The sequence below is a fragment of the Montipora capricornis genome, chromosome 2, assembly GCF_036669925.1.
Source record: "Montipora capricornis isolate CH-2021 chromosome 2, ASM3666992v2, whole genome shotgun sequence".
NCBI lineage: Eukaryota > Metazoa > Cnidaria > Anthozoa > Scleractinia > Acroporidae > Montipora > Montipora capricornis.
This window is the reverse complement of record NC_090884.1, coordinates 4873408-4888407: the sequence shown is the minus strand read 5'-3', so window position 1 is coordinate 4888407 and position 15000 is coordinate 4873408. Positions and strand designations below refer to the sequence as shown.

At 37.2% G+C, this 15000-nt stretch overlaps 3 protein-coding genes across 4 annotated transcripts in view; 2 read left to right on the top strand and 1 right to left on the bottom strand.

Annotated features, from left to right (window-relative positions):
• The window catches only part of LOC138038552 (vacuolar protein sorting-associated protein 45-like), a 34381-nt gene extending 28162 nt beyond the window's left edge, over positions 1-6219 (bottom strand). Inside the window, exons 1-5 of the mRNA XM_068884494.1 lie at positions 5986-6219; positions 4572-4706; positions 3759-3819; positions 1957-2036; positions 547-615 (exon numbers count right to left, since the gene is read on the bottom strand). Coding sequence (XP_068740595.1) covers positions 547-615; positions 1957-2036; positions 3759-3819; positions 4572-4706; positions 5986-6078 — 438 coding nt within the window. The 5' untranslated portion in view covers positions 6079-6219. The remainder of the gene's footprint in view (positions 1-546; positions 616-1956; positions 2037-3758; positions 3820-4571; positions 4707-5985) is intronic.
• Positions 6220-6477: 258 nt separating this feature from the next.
• On the top strand, positions 6478-9660 carry LOC138038555 (ER membrane protein complex subunit 2-like). Its single transcript, XM_068884499.1, has one exon. It carries the CDS (start codon positions 6492-6494, stop codon positions 7395-7397), a length of 906 nt encoding a protein of 301 aa, XP_068740600.1. The 5' UTR covers positions 6478-6491; the 3' UTR covers positions 7398-9660.
• A 731-nt stretch (positions 9661-10391) lies between these two features.
• Positions 10392-15000, top strand: part of LOC138038550 (uncharacterized) — a 17983-nt gene continuing 13374 nt past the window's right edge. The window contains exons 1-4 of one of the 2 annotated variants that reach the window (XM_068884491.1): positions 10392-11887; positions 12652-12910; positions 13855-13986; positions 14619-14802. In XM_068884491.1, the coding sequence (XP_068740592.1) occupies positions 12719-12910; positions 13855-13986; positions 14619-14802 (508 nt within the window). In that variant the 5' untranslated portion in view covers positions 10392-11887; positions 12652-12718. Of the gene's footprint in view, positions 12911-13854; positions 13987-14618; positions 14803-15000 lie in introns of both variants that reach the window. The other variant, XM_068884492.1, reaches the window with a different exon arrangement.

Sequence of the window (15000 nt, the reverse complement as noted above, 5' to 3'; positions counted from 1 at the left end):
GTTGATTAATTATCTTTGGAAAATGCGTGGTTACCCCCAATTTTCTTTTTGGCTTTTAATAACACTTAATGAGATCTGCTTTTCCCGTATATTCAGTAAACTGTAAAGAAATACCTTTGAATTAGTAGGCACCGTCCTTAATACAGTAAAATGTATTGAAAAGAGCCCCTTTACAACGAACACATCCCGATAATGAACTAGAATAATAGTTATTACTAATAACTTTTCAAAACTTTTAAAACTTTTAAAACTTCTTCAATGACTTTTGCATAAACCTTCCTTCCCCTTAAATTTGAATTTCATTTTCATTTTCATTTTCATTTTCACTCACACCTTGGATCGGAGGAGGAATTAACACAGGTGCTGGCATTCTTATGCAACCTTGTTCTAAGAATTGAAACATCAGTCTACAAACCCAAGTTGTCGGTTTTGCGAGCATTAATATGACTCTTACTTAAAGTCACTTACAGCTAAATAAATGTGAAAGAAATCTCAAAAATTCAAGGTTCCACTGAACTACTTCACGCTTGCTTGTGTACCACTTACCCTAGAGCAATTCGGAATGTTTAATGAGAACACATGAGGGCTAATGGCATAATAATCAGCATAGAATTCCTGTAAAAGATAAAGGTACTTGTAAGTTAAAACTACTAACAGTACATACTATTACATGTATTATTATAAAGAAGACTATACCTCAAAAGGAATTTGATCATCTGGGTGAAAGTAGTCCTGAGACAGACTGTTGGCAGTGAATGACTTTTCAACAAAACGAGCAGAAGTCATCTTCAGAGTCAAGTGACGGTTGGATTCAAACAAATGTAGTTATGCTCTGACCCCAGTTACAGTTGAAAATGTGGATAATTATATATACACTGGGATAATCACTATCCAGTGGATAAGTCATACCAAAACCAATTGCACTATCCATTAGATAGTGATTTATCCGGCGGATAGTGCTATCCATCGTTTGAACAGCTGGGGCCTGGTCTTTGTTGTGATTGGTAGTGGTAAAAGTAATGTTATTGGTTTTGAGGATATTGAGTGGTGATTGGTGCATTAAAATCTGGTTTGTAAGTGAAGAAGGTTGCAATAGGTTTGTAAACTGAGACGAAAAAAGTCGTGTGTAGTTAACTTAAAGGAACATTGTTAAGTTGTTAAGTAATCATTTGTAAGGCGCAGGTAATTGCCTGTCAATTATTGGTTCAGATTTAATGCTCAGTTGCTCCATATGATCAGCATTTAGATCACAAATGATTAATTCATTTTTCTTTCTACTCGGTCTAGCTTGTCATTTAAACCTTCCCATTTCTACCAGACCTGGAATCACATTACCTGTATTTTATTAAATAGCAGTGTACTCCAAGGGCGTAAGACTGAATTAACCTATTCATTCCTGTCAAACAGACCCCAATTGATGAGTAAAATCACCTGGAGTTAGACCGAGTAAAATCTATTTGCCAGTACCCATTTATACCCTTGGGTGGAGAGTAAGACAGTTAGAGACAGACTGGCACTGAGTAAAAATCAGACAGGAGGTAGAGCTGGAGGTAGCAGAGGTTAATTTAATGCTGAGGTTCTCTTCAATGGGAGTGATCAGGAATGAATACTGTACATCAGAGGATCAGCACATGTTAGATGTTTTGTAGAATAAAGTTTGAGAGGCCAGACTGAGACGGTTTGGACACATACAGTACAGAGATGAGATATTGGTAGAAGAATGCTAAGGTTGGAAATGCCAGGCAGGAGACTAAAGGAAGACCAAAGAGGAGATTTATGGAGGTAGTGAAAGAGGACATGAAGTTAGTTGTTGTGGGAGAAGAGGATGCAGAGGACAGGGTTAGATGGAGGTGGATGATTTGCTGTAGCTGAATGGAAAAGAAGAAGAATTTCATGACTGAAAGGGATAATACTCTTTTTTGAAAAACTCATTGCATTTAACCAACCACATTTTACCTGAAGCTCTCGAACAACTTCATGATCATCAGCTTCAGCAATTGCCCGGATACTTGGCTTGACGATGAAGTTGGAAAAGTCTATCACGGTGACCATAAAAAATTCACAAGAATAAGTAGTTGGCTAAAGTATGAACTAGGCCAAATGTAAACAGAGTGCAGTAGATCTGCAAGATTTTAGCTTAACCTACATGCATCAATATTATTAAATTGGCTACTTTCATAGCTTTGAAACTTTTGCAGGCTTCACTAAAAATGGGCCCTAAGTTGCACTGAACATAATTAAATTCAACTGTTCATCCTAATAATAACGATAATAATGGTTTATTAAATACACATATTGGCACCTAAAAGATGAAGTAGAATGTGGTATGTAAATAATTGAAAAATATTATAAAATTCACATGCTCTTTGCTAGGGACTGGGATTCCATTTTATATTTTAAAAACTTATAATTTTATTACAATTCATTTATTAAAAATTTCTAAATTTACAGTAAAAGATAGCTGGGACCAGCACCAGGCATCATGCAATAAGTAATGCCGGCTGATTGGCTCAGTTGGATGAGCATCGGATTGCTGTGCGGGAGGTTGCAGGATCAAAAACTCTGGCTGGACCAACACTCAGTGCTGCCTTTGTAATCTTACATGACATCTGCAAATGGTTAGACTCTCTAGGTTTCTCGGGATAAGGATAAAGAACCATAGGACCCATCTCATAACCCTTCAATGTTCATAACCCTGTGGGATGTAAAAGAACCCACACCCTACTCACAAAAGGTAGGGCATGAAGTTCTTGGCGATGTGGTATCAGAGTCCTCCCTGGTATAGCTAAAGGAGGGCCGTAAGGTGGAAAACTGTAAAAGGTTAATAACTGCATCTCTCTCTCTCTAAATATACTTATCACAATGTATAGTGTCGTAATGCAGCAAATACAATTATGGTAATTATTTATTATTATTGTTATTATTATTATTATTATTATTATTATTATTACTATTACAATAACTATTACTATTACTATTACTATTATTATTATTATTATTATTATTATTATTATTATTATTATTATTATTATTATTATTATTATTATTACATCAATATGAAAGTGTCAACATAACCCAGGCTGAAATTATTGGGACATTCACATGAAACAACCTGAATGTTTCAAGTGTACATAAGAGACAATTGCTTAAATTGTCCAGATAAATGCAACAATCACTTCAGTCTCTCTTTCAATGTAAAAATTATATAGTTGATGCTTAGACTTGACAGGACACTTCTTTGATGCTTATCAAAATCTGTGCACATCTAATTAGGTTCATCCTGGACATAAATACGTGATATAAAAAACCATCTTTGATCCTGTTAACTCTAAGACAGAGGATAATAAAAAAATGGTGCTCCACATCATCCCCTGAGATGGAGTTGAAAGTAAGTGTTGACAAGTACAGGAGCTCATAGAGGTCAGGACACCAGTAACTCAATCATTGTGCACATGCTATGGTTCAAATTTTCCTTGTTGCACATTTTTTAACCAGCTCCCTTTTGATTTTCCTTTGTTTCAGATTATGATATGAATATTTGATAAAGAAAAACCAAACTTGAACTGGGGTGAAACATTATGAACCACAATATAAATATATAAATGTGTCTGCATATTAAGTAAAGTGATGCCAATCTCTTATGCAATAAAGTCCTGTTTCCCTGGAAGGGAACATGAGGACAAGTCATTTTTCAGGCCATCATTGTGCACATGGGGTTATAAATTATAACGCAACTAACACAAAGAAATGGTACTTACATAAATAATATACCCCATACTTGGGATTTTTTAGTTCACTGCAAAGATGTTCAATATTCTCCTGCAAGAAACATATTTTATTAATGGAAACACATGTACATGTATACAGTTCATGTATCACTGCACACTGTACTGAGTGAATTAATATTAATTTTTCATTCTTCCATTTAAAACAGAAACAGTATAAAATAAATTATTATTATTTCTGAGTGACATTATTGGTACATGTAAGTCCAAAAAAGTACAATAAACATAATTTTCTTTTTTCAACACAGCAAATCTCCACCTGCCCTAAATCAAGCAATGGGCTCAGAGAATAATCACAAGCTGACATTAGAGTAACTTGGACTCCCTAACTAAGTCATCATAATGATTAGGGACACAGATATCTACCTTACTGTACGGAACAGAACATTAAGCAATGCTGTGAGAATATTTAAAAGTGGTCTCTCTGCCACACTACCTGTAGGACGACAATACTGATAAGATGACAATGACTATGATCACAGTGCCAATGATGATGATGACGACGACGATTAAGATGATGATGGAAAAGTTATTATAAATGTCATGCAAATTTTATCACGTGACTCGACATGTGCTTGCAGATTCAACGGCACTTGTAAGTTTCTGGAGCTATGATGACTTCACCTTATTAAAGTCTTTGATTCCAACTACCTTTGTGCTAGTTATAATTTTCAAGCGGAAATGTGACAATGATGATGATCATGAAGTAAGCACTTGCAATTCTGAGGCCATAAAAATAATATTATGCTCTGCCAACATTCTGCTGGTACAGCACTGCATTCTTACCTTTGTTGGCCTTAAGAAACATATTGCTTTCAAATGCTTCATGGATTCTCGCCCACTGGTGTCTACCCTCTCAAAAAGATAAACCTCTTTCTGTAGAACTTCACTCTGCGTGTACACCATACTAACTACTCCAGTCTAAAGAAAGATAAAATTGAGATGTGGATTTAAAACACAAGAGTTTTTATTCTTTTTTCAGCTATTGATTTTATTGTATGATTTTATGATTCGATTTTATGATTTTAATATCTCTGCATCATGGAATTCGTAATTTTATAGAATTTTGAATTTTTTATTATCAATCATCTCTATTTCTTTTAATGTAAGTAAGTGAAATAAATAAAGTTGGTGGCTTAAAAACCACAATAATTTATTGCTTTTGCATTCATAGAGTGAGACAAGAATGAAGTGACACACCCCTATAAACTCGAGACAATAACAAGCTCTGACAGGTATGATGCGATAAATGTGACAGATATGATACTAATTACTGAAATAGAGGATATTACATGGCCGCACGGGGATACGAATTTTATCTTCGAGTGCTGATTTTTTCAGCACGAGAAGATAAAATTCGTATCCCCAAGCGGCCATGTAATGTTCTGTTTATTATATAGACATTGATGAAATGTCTAGATTTAAAACAACTTGTTTTATTCATTTTCGAAATGATGAAAAAGTGTTCACCAACCACTAAAACACGCATGTTGTGTAACATGAAACAAGGTATGAAAGTTATAAAAAACAAATCATGATAATGTAAAATTTGCAATAAAAATGTTAATGTAGTAGAGAAGAATTATATTAAAGCACAAAAGTATCGTACATCGAAGACGAAGCTCGCGTTTTATTGGCTAATCCTGTTCGTTACTATGACGACAGCTATATCCTCACATGTGAAAGATAAAAATGATACGTTCACTGCGCGCGGTGAAGATATGATTTTTTAGTAAAAGGAGAAATCCTGGTATTTCATCAGTATCTATATAATAAAACAGATTTAATCAGCCTGGTTGTGCACATAAACAAAATTTCAGTTTATACTGCAATGAAACGTTAATGGTGGTACTTCAAAAAATAAATTTATTTTCGCACCAAGTCCACTGAAGTCTGCTGGTCTTTTTCTAAACAAATAATTTTAATTTTTGTCATGAGATTTCTTCGATTTTTTTCGTCCAGCAGTGCATCTCACACCTAACACAAAAGCTTAATCAACTGGCCAATGTAATAATAACTTTAAATCGACAGTTCTTAAATTCTTCACTGATTTTTGATTGAATTTATGCACGCACTTCAACTTACAATCCTGGAATGGTGCTAGTACATGCTTTTCGAGGTTTATCCCTCGCTAACATTTTACATTTTATCTTTCATGATAGTTTAAATTGTACTTGGTTGAATAAGATTAAATACGTACCGTTTCCTTGTCCATGAGTAGCACCTTCATTCCTGGTCCAGCATCTTCGATCATCTTTGTGATGTACTGTTTCACGGCCAATATCACATTCATGGTTTCCTCGATGACTGTAAAACTTGGGCTTGCAGTTTGAAAGTTCGGAGAACCAGGAAATGCAAGGATAGCAAACGAATTTATGAATCGCTTTCACGCAAATGTAGACGCCATGTTTATTTTTCGCGACAAGTGTGTCCCAGTCTCCGTGCTGTTTGTCACGAAAGTACTTTGAAGGGGGGAGGTCCAGAAGATACATATTTTTATATATGTTGTATTTTTTAAGCAAAGGAATTAATTGAATTATTCGGATGCATAACATCTTGTTTTAAAGTATTTTTTTATTTCTTCCCCTTGCATTCGATATAGAATCGTAGTCACGAATGTGTACTCAGCCCCTCCCTGAAGAACACCGTTTCGTGCTTGAGATGTTTTCCAAAGAGAAGAGAGCGCATGACATTGTTAAATTCAATATGGCGGACGAAGTTGTGGATCTCGAAGTTGCTCGCCAAAAAATGAAACAGTGGCGAGACGAGCCTCTTCGAAACAGTGAAGAAATCACTGAACTTGGCGAATGCCTCATTCTAGAACATGGGAACAAGCTGGGGGACGAACTATGGACGATATATGAGCAAGTTTTTTTAGCTTCCATAGACTGTCGTAAAATGGATTTGGCCACCATGTGTTTGAGGGAATTAAAAAGTCAATTTCCTGACAGTGTTCGTGTACAAAAGCTGAACGCGATGCGATTGGAAGCCTTCGACAAGTACGAGGACGCTGAGGAGATCTACGAGAAGATCTTAGAGTCCGAACCAGCGAATGCAGTTGTACGGAAAAGGTTGGTCGCAATTCTCAAGGCACAGAACAAGATTCCAGAGGCGGTGAAAGAGCTTAATGAATATTTAAAGAAGTTCATGGGCGATCAAGAGGCTTGGACCGAACTGGCAGAGCTTTACATCTCGCAGCAAGAACATAAAAAGGCCAAGTTTTGCATGGAAGAGTTGATTTTGGTAAACCCTCACAATCACTTGTACAATCAGAGATACGCCGAAATCCTCTACACTCTTGGAGGCAACGAAAACGTGGAAAAGTCAAGGAAATACTTTGCGCAAGCTCTCAAGTTGGACAACAATAACATGAGAGCATTGTTTGGGTTCTTTATGGCTTCAGGTTATTTAGCAAGTTCTTCCAAAGATGCCAAAACTAAGAAGGAAAATTCCAAATTTGCCGCCTGGGCAGCAACAAAGATTGGAGAGAGGTACCAAAATGCTACTCAAGAACAGGAAAACGAAAATATGTCAGAACTTGAAAACATGTTGGATTCGCTGCAGATTGCTGTTCCACAGAACATTCCCTCTCAGCGTCTTCCTGAAAGCTAAGTTTCCTCACATGTTAATACCTGTAAAATACTGTCGACTTTTTATTATGTTCATTGCACAGTTGAGGGGTTTGCAAAGTCAAGAATGATTCAAGATTAACATTGCACAGTACATGGGCATACCTTTTGCTAGTATCTAAATTCATGGACAGTGGCGTTAGCAGTTCAGCCATTTTTGTTGTTGTTGACTTCCTTTTGAGGGTTATAAATTACAATGAAAAAAAAAAACCCAAAGATTCCATAACTTCTAGTGAGGACTACATTGTGTATGAAAACAAGATCAGTGCTCAAGTGAAGCTATTATCCTTGCAGTTTTGAATGCAATTTTTGCAATTGCGTAGAGAAGCCTGAAAAATTCAGGATTCCAACGACCCTGTTGAAGTCCTGAAATTTTCAGGCTTCTCTATGCAAATTATTGCAAAAATTGCATTCATGACTGCTAGAATCATAGCTTCACTTTATTTCATATCTACAGTTCAAAATAATTTATGATTCATTTAATACATCATTTTGTTCAAAGATCAGTGCTGCAGCGCAGTCACATGGTCTTGGGTTTGAACTTGGTTCAAGCCTGAATTTTTCCAATGCTCTCTTTGCAACAGCTGAAGTTGCTACTTAACTGCAATGATCTTCAACTCTTTTGTAAAACAACATCATCACTAATATGAACTTGTCTATTATAGCAAAGATATCTGTGATGACATCCATTGTTATTAATGTGCCGATCTGGGGCCCATTTCTCGAAAGTCCCGAAACTTTACAGGCCATTTCCGGGTGTCACAATTCCCTCTGTGTCTCAAGAATGGAGAGTATTTGAGTCGTCAAACTTAACAGTCAGTTTGCTTTTTGTTACCTTGAAAACATGTTAAAAGATGGGCTTTCCTGAACAAGCGTTTGACAGGTTGACAAATGGCTTTTCGGGCTCGAAAAGTTTTCGGTACTTTCGTGAAATGGCCTCAGGCCACAATTGTTCAGAAGGTGGATGATGCTATCCACCAGATAAATCACTATCCATTGGATAGTGCAATAATTATTGGTTTCGCTATGACTTTTGCACTGGATAGTGATTTAGCTGGTGTACATTGCTACCCACCGTTTGCGCAGCTGGGGCCAGAACTGTACTGGCTCTGAAAACAAAAGGTTCCTTAGTTGTAGTTGTGAATGTGTTTAAATGACGAAGATGCCACTATTTGACATTCCAGTCCTGCAGTATGCAGGATTTCTGTCAAGTAAACATAAGGTAATGGCCTAAGCTCCTGTGAGTCTTTGGTTGCTTACTGGTAGAGCAATCAAGATTGATATTGGTTTGAAACCAAACTTCAGAGACGCAGAGACATATTTCACTAATATTGAATTCAGATTGACAGTGACCACCAAGTCATTGAAGCATTGCTATAATTATATAAATATATGCATAATTGATCAATCATTTCCCTTAGAGAAACTATCTACTATTAACTAATTCCATCTCCTTGAAAAGAATCCCCAGTAAAGCATTTAGGTTTGTGTTTGCTAGTGATGTTCCCTCTTTGAGAACAGGCCATTCCCTTGTATACGAAAGAGTATGAAATCAATTACATGGGTTAAAAAACAAACAAAAAAAGTGAATAAATCTGTTTATTTAACCACCTTGAGGCCGTGGGGCCTGATAATTAAAAATGTTAAATTACTATGCAGAGAGTATCATGATCAGGGCTTTTCAATAAAATGTGAAGTTTGCGGCTGGTTTGAGTAGAGTTACAGAATGTAGCAACGATGGGCCTAATGGCCCCTTTTTCTAGGGGTGTCGGGGCGTACCATTTTATAAAAGAACACTCCCAAGCACCACACCTCAAAAGCAAGATTGACGATCACATTTAGATGACTTCATGTTGTCGTTGTCAAAATGGATATTTTGATCTTAGATTTGAAAGAATCTGGAAAAATTTGCCAACTTCTTTGAGTGAAGAAGCTGATGAAAATTGTTGGCACAGTGCTTTAATATTGAAACCACTGCATGATACATGGGACAAGGGTTCATTGATGGAGATATATTTATAACTTTGTTTTTACTGAAGGAAAAGTAAAGCACATGAAGATTTGGTTTAAAATGTACAAAGTCATTTCCTAGCTTTAGGTTGTTCATTGTACAATCACACAGCAGGAGTTTAGTATAATCATAATCAAAATCATAATCATAATCATAATAATAATAATAATAATAATTATTATTATTATTGTGTTTATAATAATGTTTATATAAAATTTTAACTTTGTGTAGTGCAGAAGATGGTATATGTTAACTGTGTGAAATGTACCTCTACATCTGTACGTTGAAAACTGTGACATCCCACTTGTGTTTGTCAACCATCTGAGCCAGGTGCATTTTGTCGACTTTTGGATACTCCTAGCAGAAAAAGCTTGTCAATAATAATTGTCATTTAAAGCAGAACCTAGTTTCATGGCCAAGCATCAATGTGTTTCTGGTTGTAGTTCTGTGGGGGAGCATCTGTATTGCTCTAGGCATAGTTTCAGCTCGTGTAATTAGCAATTGGGAAGTTCATTTTTCACGAGTATTAAACTCCAAGTCGAAATCGAAAAACCAGTCATTACAAGAAATTAATTTTACCGGAGTTCTTATAGTAACTACTGACGTTACACAAATCACTTGACTCTGAAGATGACTTCCGCTCAGGTTGTCGAAACGTCAGATAATGTCATCTCAAACAGTCCTTCTCAGGACTACACTCACCCGGACGATCGTACTTTACTTAATGATATGACTCCTGGGTTCAAACCATTTACAATTTTACCGGAGTTCTTATAGTATCTACTGACGTTACACAAATCACTTGACTCTGAAGATGACTTCCGCTCAGGTTGTCGAAACGTCAGTCAATGTCATCTCAAACAGTCCTTCTCAGGACTACACTGGTCTACACACCCGGACGATCGTACTTTACTTTATGAAATTAACTATCATCGCATTTTATGAGTCAAATGAAGCAGTTTGGTAAGGACCTAAAAAAAACGAGGCCTGGGTCTTGAGACTTCTATTTATTTTCTTAAGGAGTTGATTTACTTTATGCAAAAAAGATCTTTGGCTCACACAAGTCGTGTTATCTCTGTAATTCTTATTTGTGGCTTTCATAGAATTATCTTTCATCACGAAACAATGTGTCCAAATTTTTTTCCAGGATTTATATCTACAGCAAATAACATTACCTATACGCCTTTTTTTGGGCAAAAGCTACCATCGCTATTTGTTGACTTTGTTTCGTTCTCTGTCATTTTACCCTTTATGTACGCGCGAGCACGCGTTCGAAAACCGACCACCCGTTCCACGCGTGCTACTGTGTGGATAAAACGGTCCTCGTCGCGTATCGCGGGAAGAAACGAGAATGATTTCACGCATTGTGCGCAGTTCCGGTTGAGTATTTTTTTTTTGTGCCTTGCCTAGCCCTTCACGTGCTCGTTCTTATCTTTATGAGCTTCACATAATCAGCTTCACCTTTTGGCCTGATAAAACTGTGATTTTTAGCGCAATTTTTCTCAAAGCGTGATGCTCTGGCTTCCTTGTTCAAAACCGCAGAGTAACATGCAGCATTCGTCACAGGCCGAGACATCGCTCCCAGAAATGAAGTAGTGAACATTTAATAGATAATTCAGCGTCACTACTAGTTGTTTTTTATATTTCCCACAGCAATAAGGAATTTTTTTTCCAACAGCGTTAATAATCATCGTTTCAGTCGAATGCATGATCAACACCGTTTCAGCGATTTTACCAACCAATTTGTCACGCCTCTTGACTCCATTGTACCCAGCGTGTTCTCGCGTCTATAAAACGCGCACGCGTCGCGTATCGCGCAAAGAATTTGAAACGAGAATGATTTTACTCATTGGGCGTAGTTCCGGTTGGGTCGTTTTTCTTCTTTTCACTCACTCGTTCTTATCTTTATGAGTTTCGTATAATCAGCATCACTTTTTGAGGGGATGAAACTGCGATTTTGAGCGCAATCTTTTCCAAAAGCTTGATGCTCTCTAGTTACTTCCTTCCCGTTGAATTCGGCAACGAGTTCAATGAATGAACAATTCAACGTTAATACAAGTATTTTTTTTCTCACAACAATAAGAAGGCTTTCTCGAGCAGTGTTAATAACTTCGATCATCGTTTCAGTCGCGACTGTTGTAATCAACACCGTTTCAGTGAATTGAAACAGGAACAATAATTTTATTACCACCTATTGTCACGCCTCTCGACCCTTAAATCCCGTGATTGTTTAAATTCGATTTTCTAGTTTTTTTTATGCCCTTGTTGAGTTATTTTCATTTCCCACTAATACTTCCGATCCTCTGTCAAATGCTCTTCCTAAAAAGGTTGCAAAGATCAGTTTTGTTCTTTAGGGCAATAACCCACAGGTCAACGAAACTAATATTTACATTGTAATCTCCTGCATTTTAAAATAGACCTAAATGATCAACAGAAAGTAGAAGTTTGAAGTCATTGGTCGGGTGAGTACTTTATTTCAAGGTACATGTAGCTGTTATTCAACGGCAAAAGCTATTTCAAAGTTATATCTTGACGATTTAAGAGCTACTATATATATTATCTACAAGTTATGTTAGATGAAATTTTTGTATCATGTCACGGCAGGTCTAATTACAAGCCATGAGGCGCTGAAAAATGAGAAAATTTAAAGATACTTCTGAAGTGCACACATCAGGTGGCTCTTCTTTTTCAGGCGAAATGGAGACTTTGAAGCGACCCGTGGGTCTTCAATTTTTTCAATCATCCGTAACCATGAAGGAATTTATATTTTCAACCTGAGTACTATGAGGAAGTTCAGTTCATGCGGCATAGTACAGTATTACTCCTGGCACATTTTAACGTCGACGGATCGAGCTGAACTCTGCTCCAAAACCAAGCTTTTATTTTACCTCTGCCGTGAAAATAATGTACACTCCGCTGTGAAGGCAAACACAATGTGAAAAAACTTTGTCGTCGGCGACTAATAGAATTAAATTTTAAGTTGAAACAGTTCGTAGTTTTAATGGCATTCAGTGAAACAATTATCCATTCGTGCTTGTTGGATATTACAACCACTACAATTCAACTTTTGCGGGCTGAAAACAAGGCACAAAGCGTGTAAAAATTGGTTACGAATCTATGGACGTCATCGTGTTCCAGGTTGTGCACAGGGAGGGTACTCCAGTAAACGACTGACAAATTCAATGTAAATCATGCAATTAAAATAATTATTGTTTTCCTCTGTTAGCCTAGTTTGAATTCATTCGCAAATCAAGAATTGTTTTCGTCTCGGTTCACGAGGATTGGAGTGGACAATGGAGGCTTACATCTCCGCAATGCGAACCCGCTGCCAAGCTTTCATTTTATTCTGCTTTCTTCTCGCCGTTGAGACTTCAGCACATAGAACAGTTCGAAGATTCGTGGGGCTTCCTGAAACTGGAGAAAAAGTTAACTGCAAAAACGCAAGTGGCAATAGCAAAACACTGATTGTTCGAAACGATTTGCCCGTAAGTATGTAATATCGTTTGGCGTAAGTTGACGTAGGTTGACGTAGGTTGACAATCCGACGTAGTTTGATGCTACATAACTCTGGTTTAGAAAAATTAGAGAGCTTTTAACTTTACAAAGGCCCATCGCTCAACTTAACCCTGATGTTGCAAACCAGGTCCCGGAAAGCTCTCCATTGTAAGTAGAGTATAGGTAGATTATGTTTTGGCAGGAACGAACGACCTTTCGAATCGTCCCATTTGCGATGTGTTATTCAGAGTTCGTTTTACCCTGCAATTTCAAAGCGAGTCTACCTTCTGCTTTTCCATGTGAATAGAAATGGATTTTGATAAGAGAGACTTTGCATTTTTTACATATCTTAACTGACATAATGCACAGTTTTAGATAAAACTTATATTCTCGTCGTTAGGACGACGGATCTTCGGTATTTCTGACCAGACGCGAGGAGAACATCTCTGGGGTCGAAACTGATATTGTCCGGCAATAAGATAATTATTTGTATAGTTAAACAATTCCGTTTCTATTGTGTAGTGCTTACAACAAAACCCAGAGTACCATCTTTTTTAGATTTCACTGACCCGGCAATCACATGGACTCCGATGAAAACCGAAATCTGTGTGCCTGCAGCACTTGGCGTCTCTTGGAGTTTTGAAAGTTGTTTGAATTGATTGACATGTGTTCGATCCCCTTTTAAATATCATTTGCGACCTTTCCCTGTGTTTTTGGCTGCCTGGTTTATTACTTTTCAATCTAGCGATGCATGGCCGGGGCATTTTGATGGAGAGCTGCTTTCCCGTAGTTTTCATGTGATGAATCTGTTTAATAGGGAGGATTGCTTTTCCAAGAGAGCAATGAACTGTGAATCTAGCGATGCATGGCCGGGGCATTTTGATGGAGAGCTGCTTTCCCGTAGTTTTCATGTGATGTTTAATCTGTTTTATAGGGACGATTGCTTTTCCACGAGAGCAATGAACTTTGGATTGAGTTAGTGACTTCTTCATCCAACGGAAGAAACAATTCAAACATAAAAACACTTTACACGTCATTTGATAACAACACCATTTTGCTTCAAGTGGTAAGTGAATGTAGAAATAATCCTGTGTTTAATATTACAGTTAGTCAACTATATCAAACCAGAATTGTTCCAAATTTGTGCAAACACAGCCGAAGCAGATATCAATCAACACAAAGTAATTCCGTCCCAACTCTCTTTCCTCTACTTTGGGAACGTACCAGGGGTTGGTACGTTTTAAGTGTCGGAAGACGTGTGCAATTGCGTGAAAGTCGTAATTTTAAAGATTGTCTTAACGCAATTCAGTTGTAGAGCAAAAAAGCAATGAATGGGGATGTTTGATTGATTGATTACTTGGGGTTCGCTGCCATTTCCTTAAGCATCCTTTTCAGCCATATTTGATTTTGTCCTTCCTCTTGTCCCAACCCACAATTGACCCATCCTACACACCTGGCGAATAAAAAACTGCGACGTTTATTTCTCTAGGGATAAATTAGTCCTTTAATAGAGGTGGGTGATTTCTTGAGGTCGCCGAAGCCATATTGGAAAACGGTGTCCACGTTGGAGGAATGTGTGAACTCTATTTTTTATTCCAAGATTTTTGTTTGAGTCAATCAATGTGGCTTCCAGAGCAACCGTTTTCTTAACAGCCCACTGCTGGACAAAAAAATCAAGTATTCCAACCCTTTTTTCAGTACAAACTTCCTGAGCCAGGACATGAACAAGCCAGTGAAACAGAGAAGGTTCTCGTTATCATTTTAAGTGGTGTTGGAGGTTTTGTTTTCCTCGCTGCAGTGGTGTCTGTTTTGTGTTACTTTTGCTACTGGAGGAAACGACAAAGAACGAAAAGGAAACGAGGCATGGAGGACACAAGTAAAGGTATGCATCTACTATCCAATAAATGGAAATAGGAAAAAAGGTGACTTTGCGGTGAGAAAAATCAAAACACTTATAAAAATTCTGTGACTTGGGCCATTTTAGTTTCAATAGGAACAAAACGCAAACAGTGGTTACAAACATTTGCTTGAAATGCATAACTTCTATAAACTTAACGTTTCGTATGTTACAACATACATC

Coding starts and splice junctions, on each gene's coding strand:
- LOC138038555 (XM_068884499.1), top strand. CDS start 6,492: ATGGCGGACGAAGTTGTGGATCTCGAAGTTGCTCGCCAAAAAATGAAA.